The 9,129-nt window shown below is 43.8% G+C and overlaps 1 protein-coding gene across 1 annotated transcript in view; it reads left to right on the top strand.

Moving 5' to 3' along the window:
- Positions 1 to 9,129, top strand: part of cdh23 (cadherin-related 23) — a 275,500-nt gene that overhangs the window by 174,160 nt on the left and 92,211 nt on the right. Inside the window, exons 15-17 of the mRNA XM_037677972.1 lie at positions 961 to 1,066; positions 1,163 to 1,290; positions 7,601 to 7,673. Of these exons, the coding sequence (XP_037533900.1) occupies positions 961 to 1,066; positions 1,163 to 1,290; positions 7,601 to 7,673 (307 nt within the window). The remainder of the gene's footprint in view (positions 1 to 960; positions 1,067 to 1,162; positions 1,291 to 7,600; positions 7,674 to 9,129) is intronic.

Raw genomic sequence — 9,129 nt, 5'->3', positions numbered from 1 at the left:
ACAACTGGTCTCCTCAGGTCCTCCTAAACCTCCAACAACTGGTCTCCCTAGGTCCAACTAAACCTCCAACAACTGGTCTCCTCAGATCTAGATGTGTACAGACTGATGTTAAATGAAGAAGGGACACTTCCTAGTGAAAAGAATTGGAACAACTGTTCTGAGATCTGTCACTGCTGTAAAATTCAAAATTATCTCCTATTTTCCCTTAAATTTATTTAATGTTTCCATTTTTAATATTTCGTTGTGAATAAAAAAAGTTTGAGATTTTCATACCATTGCATTCTGTTTTTATTTACATTTTACTTTAAGTTTTATCTTTTTTAGAATTGGAGTAGTGAAAGTATTTGTCATAAATTGATTTAAATCCACATAACGGAGAGAAAAGTTGTGGGGGGAGGGGTTTTTGCTTACTCAACACTTTGGCATTAAATGAAAGTGCAGAGATGTGCCTGTTGTAGGGAGATACAAGTGAGTGTTCCTGACAGCCTGTCCAGCCTCTAATGATGCCAGCGAGGCCCAGCAGAAATCCTCACAGCCGGAGGACTCATGTTTTAAACTTGCTGCCAACTCAAGAATAATGAGGGGGTGTCATCATTGTTGTTGACGTTGTTGCGAATTAGTCCTGCAAAGTGTGGCTTCATCTGTCCTCGGCCTGCTTGGCTCGTCTTGGCTCAGTTGGTGTTTATCCAGTATTGACGCCTGCGCCACTAATAGCCCGATCAGCTTTAATCTGTCCGGTAACGTGCCAGCGCAGAGTGACAGCCTCCTGGCTGCATGCACGCGCTCAAACTCTCACGCAGATACAGTTCAGGCACAAACATATATGTATTAGTGAAGCATCTGCTGTTTACGATCTGTCTTGATATTTCAGACATTTAAAACTTCTTTAAGCCGATGTGTTAAAGTGCCACCGAAGCATATGTTATGAGTGTTCTCACCCCCTGTTCTGCCTACCTTCAGGCAACTGATGAGGATTCTCCTCCCAACAACGTCCTGACCTACACCATCATCTCAGCCTCAGCCTTTGGTACCTACTTCAGCATCATCATGGTGGAAGGCTACGCAGGTACTCTCACCTTTGGAAACCCAAACTTTTGAATGTAAATTTTAAATAAAATCGCTTGAGTCATGAACGTTGCATTTTTTCTCCTCCCCATCCAAGTGATCAGCATCAACAAGCCCCTTGACTACGAGAAGATTCCCAATGGGATGATCTACCTAACCGTGATGGCCAATGACGGGGGGACCCCATCTCTCAACAGCACCGTCCCTGTCACGGTGGAAGTGATTGTAAGTAACACAACAACTGACAGGTTCAGACATGGTATGAACTGTTGTATGAACCAGAATGTATTCATCTACAACTGATGGAGTCACCTCACCTTCCATGTTGAACCAAAATGGCTCCGTATGTTGCTCAGTTTCTGTGAAGAGTTTTCTAATATTCATTTCCTATGGGAAATTTGGCATCTTTGTTAGCAAAATATGTCGCCATGGTAACTGCGAATGCCAATAAAAGTAATTGCACACTTCCCTGAGCCGGGCCGGTCGTTTTGATATAACTTTTGTGGGGGTCCACATTGCGGTTTGGGCCACATTAAAGTTGAAAAAGATACGCTTTTTAGGTGTAGAATAATAAGTGGGCAGTCACCAACTAGTTCCTGGAGTTGGTGAAATATTGCGTCTTTGTTTGCAAATTACGCCGCCATGGTAACTCGAAATGCCAATAAAAGTAATAGCACACATCAAGGGGCCGAACCAGTCGTTTCTATATAACTTTTGTGGGGGTAGACGCTATGGTTCGGGCCACATTAACGGAGATAGAAATTTAGACACTCTTCCGAGGTGTAGAATAATGGGTGCCTGCCATGCATTTGCATGGGAGTCCCCAAATATTTCTTACTACCGTGGATGAACAACACATTCATTCATTCATTCATTCAACCTTTATTTAAACAGATTTATCACAATGAGCCTTGAACACTCATTTACAAGTGATACCTGTTTGGACAGACAATAAGTGGTGAAAGTGACAACACAGGTTTTGGAGGCAAAAAATGTCCTAACACGCTCTTAATCTTTGGTTGAAGATTAAAGGCATGACAATGGAAAACAAAACTCGCACACAAGCATATAATGACGCCGATATACCGCAGGGAGGGGGGGGGGGACGCAAGGGTGGTGCGCATGTCCAGAGACAACATACAGAGGCACTAAGTTCACATAGTTCCCTCTGGAGCGATCCGTACACTCTCAGGTGGTGCCAGGGACGGCCAAGGACGATGTCAGATAGAATCCAAAGAGTCCTGAAACGATGACAGCCGGGCCCCTCTGATTGGTCCGTAGACTTCCTCAGTTGGGGGGAGGGGCAGAGCATCAAGGTTTACAGAGCTTCCAGGCGAACTAAGATAAGATGGCGTGTCAAGGCCAGTCGAGCTGAATTCAGATAAACGCAATTGTTTTGGGGACAGGTAGAACTTTACTGATTGTGTCTAACTTGAGTCTGTGTCGGTCCTCTCGGTTCCGAAATGTCAAAATTAAACGACAACACCAATGAACCATGCCTGAGTGTAATCCCCGAGATCTTATCCATTCTGCCAAAAGCAATTGAGTCTGGGTGCTCGAGGCACGAACCAAGCCATCATAAGGCAGGCAGCCTGACCAGGTCCTAATTTGCTGCCAATAACTTCCTTGTTTGCTTATAGACCAGGAACCAGCCAAATCCAAAAAGCAGGAAACCAGTTATCATAAATCTAATTATATATGCGACCGTAGCATCCTTGATTGACAGCAGAGATAGACATGTCATCGATTCTTCCAAGTCGATGAGATGTCCAGCTGCGTGCGTGCCAACAGGGCAAATCGGTTCACCTAAAGCCTGCCTTCTCTTTGAAGAAATGTTATCAATCGTATTGAGGGACCAAGTGGCCAAATCCATAGCAGAATTATGATTCAGAAGATTTGTAGAAGAGAGGCTCTAAAGAAGTTTCACAGACGGGACAGAGCAAAGCAAAGTGGAGAGGGAGAAGAGAAGAAAGTCGTCCGCCCTTGACAAGAGCAAATGTTGAATCTATGTCTGTTCCTTCTTATCACAACATGGTTTTACAAGTTACATTTTAAGTCCCAGTGTTTCAACGTTGAATTGTTTCGAAGCTGCAACTGTGGTTACTTCAGTCACTCCTATCATTACACATCTAATTTTAAGCTTCTGGTGGTGGTGGAAGGGGGGGGGGTGCACATCACAGCTATCAAGTCACACTCACCAATCAGATCTGCTTTAATGCTAAGAACTTGGAGAAAAAAGACAGTCTGGACTAATTAAACATGATGCTGCTACATGATTTTCCCTGCATATTTCTCTGATGCCTGGTGGCATTTTAATTGGCATTCAGTGTAAAGTGGCAGATCATTGTCAGGAAAACATTTTAGTAGAATTCTATGGCCTGTGCTAAACTGTATGCGAGTTTCATTTTAATTTTTTTCTCCTCATTAAACAGTGAGGAGCTGAGGCCACGTGACTAACATCAAGTTTTATTTGTAGCTGTTTAAACTAGATGCGGTCTTTAACTTTGTCGTGCAGATCTTGACGTCTAGCAACATAATTTATCCTTCACATACTTACACACCTGGGTCCTGTTGACACGGCGCTGTTTTTAAGTGAGACCGTAGAATTTCTGCTGCGTTGCCGCCGTTCGTGGACACGACAACAGCTGTCGTTTTCTCTGACAATGACATTTTTTAAATCCTCTCAAAGTGGAGGTTTCTGAAAACTTTAGTGTATAAGTGTGAATTTGTGCATTCACACTAAGAGAAGAAGAAGAAAGTGCTATGTGTTGTCATCATTGCATGTTTCCATACAATGATGAAATTAGTTCTCCGCTTTTAATCCATCACATGTGAGATACACCCAGGTGGAGCAGTGGGCAACTATGTAGGTGCCTGGGGAGCAGTGAGCCACGTTAGTGCTGGCAGTTGTTGATGGGAGTGAGGGGTTAGGACATAGACGTATATATGTCTGTGGGTTAGGATGTATGAGAAAAATGGAGTGCTACGTCTGTAACATCTTAGCTAATGCATCTATATTGCATGCCACTAGCTTAGTGCTATGTTAGTTCTGGCAGTTTTCGATGTTGTGAGGGTGGGGGGCTAGGATGCTTGAGAGAAGCAGAGCGTGCTCTATTCACACAAGGGGAGCTGTTGGTCAGGCTACTTCTTGTTGCTCTCTAAAATAGTTATTGAATCAAGTTTTTACTTATGCAGGTAAAACTAGATGTTTAACAACCTGTTAAAATACACCAGAATGCAGGAAACGGCATCTACTTTATTCAAATTTTTATGGGGGAAGACCCCTAGACTCCCCCATGAGTGTCTCTCCCACCCCCCACCCCACCCCCACACACACACACATATTACAAATGCTTCTGATGCCAATGGTTCCTGTCAACAAAAACTAACACTAGGAGTTTTTAACATGTCCAGAAACATATATTTGTCCTTTTTATTTTTATTTATATATTTTCAAAATGGTAACTCTCATTGTGAGCATCTAGAATCTGTCTCGAACACTTCTCAGTTTAATTTCTGTAACTCTAGAGTGCCAAAAAAAAATCATTTTTAAAACTGACTGTTATAGTGATACATATGCAACCCCCCCCAGGACATTCTGGCTCACATTTTATCAGGGGTTCACACAAACTTTGGTGTATTTATCAGATTTTTTTCATGATTTTGTCTCTATCTGTTGCAGCCGTTGGAGACGTGAAACTAACAAACACTCGGTGCGTGTTAAAGAATATAACTGACCAGACAAAACCATAATCGGCACAAGTTATTTAAAATCCTTCAAACACTTCTAATGAACTGATTATAATAAAACACTGAACTCCTCTGTCTCAAATTGTTATGACTGGTGTAAAATATTTTGTAAAATATAATTTTAAACATTTTTTTTCGTTAACCTTCACATAAAAAACATGAATGTTGACCTTTCCCGACTATAAATACAGCAATAAAAGCCTAATGAGCAGCCAGAGCTCATAAAAAATCCTCAGACCCCTGGCTGCCTTCTCCCATGATAGCCATTCATTATACATGTTAACTTTTTATTCATGGAAGGAGAAAAGCCACCGAAGGACAGAAGGATATGCTTTGATATGCAAGGACCGTGAGGATTCCTATACGAGGTTTAAGGTTGAGACGCTGCAAACCAGTCGGGATGGATGTGCAGCTTTCAGCGTTCCCTCCGTCTCGCGGTTCTCCGTGGCGTCGGGGCTCACGCCGCGGGGGTTTATCAGTGGCTGGCAGCGTCACACTCACACAAAGCGTTGCAGCAGAGTCCAAACAGATAATTGTAGCAGTGACTGTTGTCGAAGTGTTAACATTCTCAGCAGCTCGCGCTGTGGGACTCCTCGGTCTGAATAGCCACACAGCTCGAAGTGCTGGTGTGAGACGGTCTCATTCATGAGTGGGAGGCTGAGGGAAATTAAATGTAGGCATATGCTGTTCCATGTTGTTGCCATTTATACGTGTCAAATCACCTTTTTAATTACATGTGAATGTGTTAAAGGGACATTTCAGCTGGTCTGCAGTGGATTTCTGTGCTTCAGGCAGGGTAAATATGAATTCTGACAGGACAAGTCCAGCCAAGTTTATCGATTGCAGCTATACCCAGATACAAGGACCAAGGAGATGCATACCAAGACTCAAAATATATTTACAGTGATTATTTATAAAGTGATAAATCATTCAGTGAACCAGGGAGGGAGCTGGGAGTCAGTAGTGGGGTGAGCTGACCCAAATGGTTCCAGGCGAAGAACGTGTTCATCTGAACAATGGCAGTAGACAGGCAAGTGGTAGGAAGGTGTGGAGGCACATGAGCTTGAGGTCCACAGAGGAGAATCCAGGGGACAGAAGGACCTCAGGGATTATTTACTGGAAGCACAGAGACAAATACAAAGTTGTTAATATTCAGTTGAACTCACGAGTGAAAGGTTGGAACAGAACTCCCATCAGCAGGTAATGCTCCAGCGCTGACTGGACGTCCTCTGCAGCCTTTTATGCTCCTCTTGCTCATCAAGCCGATGATCCTCAGGCGCTGCTGATTGGTGCTCAGGTGGCTCCAGAGCAGAACTCTCACACCAAGACCGACCATCCATCCATCCATCCATCCATCCATCCATCCATTATCTTTATCCGCTTCTTCCTTTTCAAGTCATGGGGGTCACTGGTGCTCATATCCAGCAGTCACTGAGCAAGAGGCGGAGGACACCCTGGACAGGTCTCCAGTCCATCACAGAGACAAACAACCATTCTCTCTCTCACCTAGGGACAATTTAGAGTTACCAATCAGCCTAACATGCATGTTTTTGGTCTGTGGGAGGAAACTGGAGTACCTGGAGAAAACCCACGCATGCACGGAGAGAACATGCAAACTCCACCCAGAAAGGCCCCTGGCCAGGATTTGGACCGGTGACCTTCTCACTGAAAGGCAGCAACTCTACCAGTTGAGCCACCATGTTGCCCCAGCCAAGATCAAAGTTACAATTTTCATCTTGCTACTTTTAGTTTTTACCTAACCTTTTGCAGCTTTCAGGTAATGTATTGCTACTTTTAGCTTTTTAAGAATTTTAGCTTTTAGCTGCCTTTTTGCTACTTTTTATGTTTGTACTGTTTAGCTAGTGTTCTACCTTTAGCTTTAAGAACTCAGTTTAAGCTTTTTGTCCCACCCATTATGGAGCAAAAAGGGGAATTAAAAATACATTTCGTCTGTCTTGTGAGCATGAAAACTTAAAAAATAAGTGAGGTGTCACTTTTCATTTTGGTGTGTGGCTGCATCTAGGCAACAAACAAAAGGTTCCTATCAAAAACTGGGTTGCTATGTCAAAATCCAAGATGGCCACCGCCATATTTGTCCATCTGTCTTGTGAGCTGGATAACTTGAATAATAAGTAATATGCCAATCTTCCATTTTGGTGTGCGGCTGCACTTAGTTGCAGGAAAGGAAACTAACGAAAATTGGGTTGACAGGACAAAATCCAAGATGGCTGCCGCCACATATATTTGTAAATCAACCACCCTGATAATTTAAGAAAACTATGCATTTTAGTTTTTATGTTGCTTCATAGTGCAGTTTCCTCAAATGATTTTGCTGACCGGTGGGGTGGTAGAAGATTGATTTATGGTGACAAAGGCCCCCAATGGCCTCCCCCTGGCTCCGCCATTGCACCTGGTAAAAACGACTTCCTCCACTCACAGAGATCCGTTCCTCTGCTCGGCCTCAGACATGAACATAAACTCCTTCTGTTCTCCGCAGTGTATCTCGTCCCCACATGAACACGTTGCACCAAAAACATTTAGGTTTACTCGTGTTCAGCTCCAGTCCAGAAAAACACTCATCTTATAAACTACTTTCAATATTCAAATCCCTCAGCGACGGGGGACATCGGCAGGTTTCAGCTCCGTGTTCAATCTGATTTTTCAGATAATTTCTCTTTCACTTCATTCTTTTTCATTTTAATCTCAATTTTTGCATCATTTCACTTCCTGTCCTGGACTTTCTCAGCATCTGATGCGAGTTCTTTCTTGTTTGTTCCTTTTTCAGGATGAAAATGACAACCCGCCTGAGTTCAGCAAACAGTCTTACATCATCAAAATCCCAGAGAACATCATCGCCGGTGAGTCAGTTCAGCTACTAGGATCTGGTTTTCACACCTGCTGCAGCTTCCAACCACAACGTGTTGGAACTGATAATGGCACATTCAGCAAATAGTTTTATTTTCCTCAGGTTATTTTTTCACGGCGGTATGTTTTATTCCTCTTCTGTCCTCTAACCTGTGCCGTTTTATTTGTCTTTCTTTGGATAATGATGTAGAATGCTCGATCAGAATGTGGGATATTGACAATTTATGGGGAAATCAGCGGCTGTTGTATTCTCATGCATGCAAAGGCTCTTTTCTTCCTAGACAATAGATTAGCTTCCCGTTGCTTGAGGGAGATGGGATATTTGACAGCGCCGCCCTCTCTTCTCGCTGGGCTCCAGCAGATCTGGCCACGTTTTATTATTCAGCTCCTGGTTAGAGAAGCACTTAGCCGAACAGCTTGGACGGGCGCTGAAGTTCAGGAGAATGCGTCTGAAGTATTTGACCCTGAGCTGGAGGCCTGAGGCGTGTGCGTCGAGACGGCGCTCAGGGCTAGCCCCGTGGCTTTCACTAGCATCTCATCCCCTCACTAGCCTTGGTATTGATTACCGCTGTGCCAAGAAGGGGCTGATAATCCACTAATCCATGAACCCACTCGCTACCAGAAGTGTTGCTGAGGACGGGGGCGGTGAAGATGTTGGCTCTGCAGCTGTCTGTTTCTCCTTCTTCCTAAACATCGTGGTTCTTTTCTCACTCAGTGAGTTGTAACTTCATGTCTTATGGAAATAAGTGTAACAACAGCCATAACTCTGGAAAACACAGCAAACCTTAATATGTTGTAGCTGGGGTCCTGCTGATCGTACTCTGTGACCTTAGACCCTCTATGTGGTTCCTAAGGGGTCAAAGGGCACTCCAAAAATCAAAAGGTCGCCCATCAGGCCCTGTGTTAGTACAAAAACAAGTGTTTGAGCAGCCATAAGTCTGGACAGGAAGTACCCAGACACATCAAACCGTAATATGCTGTAGCTAGGATCCTGCTGATTGTACCCTGTGAGTTTGTGCCCTCTAGGTCCTTCCTATGGGGTCAAACAAAACTCCAAAGGTCAAAAGGTCACCTATTAGGCCCTGCGTTAGTAAAAGAAGTATGTGAGCAGCCATAACTCTGGACAGGAAGTACCTAGGAATACCAAACCTTAATATGTTGTAGCTAGGGTTCTCCTGATTGTACCCTGTGAGCTTGGGCCCTCTATGTGGTTCCTAAGGGGTCAAAGACCACTCCAAAGATGAAAAGGTCGCCTATCATGCCCTGTGTTGGTAAAACAAGTATTTGAGCAGCCATAACTCTGAACAGGAAGTACCCAGACACATCAAACCATAATATGTTGAAGCTGGGTCCTGCTGATCATACCCTGTGAGTTTGGGCCCTCTAGGTCATTCCTAAGGGGTCAAATGGCACGTCAAAGGTCTAAAGGTCACCTATTAGGTCCTGTGT

The sequence above is a fragment of the Nematolebias whitei genome, chromosome 1 (assembly GCF_014905685.2).
Source record: "Nematolebias whitei isolate Nwh7 chromosome 1, NemWhi1, whole genome shotgun sequence".
Taxonomy (NCBI): Eukaryota; Metazoa; Chordata; class Actinopteri; order Cyprinodontiformes; family Rivulidae; genus Nematolebias; species Nematolebias whitei.
The sequence above is the reverse complement of the archived record's forward strand: the minus strand, read 5'-3'. Positions and strand labels throughout refer to the sequence as shown.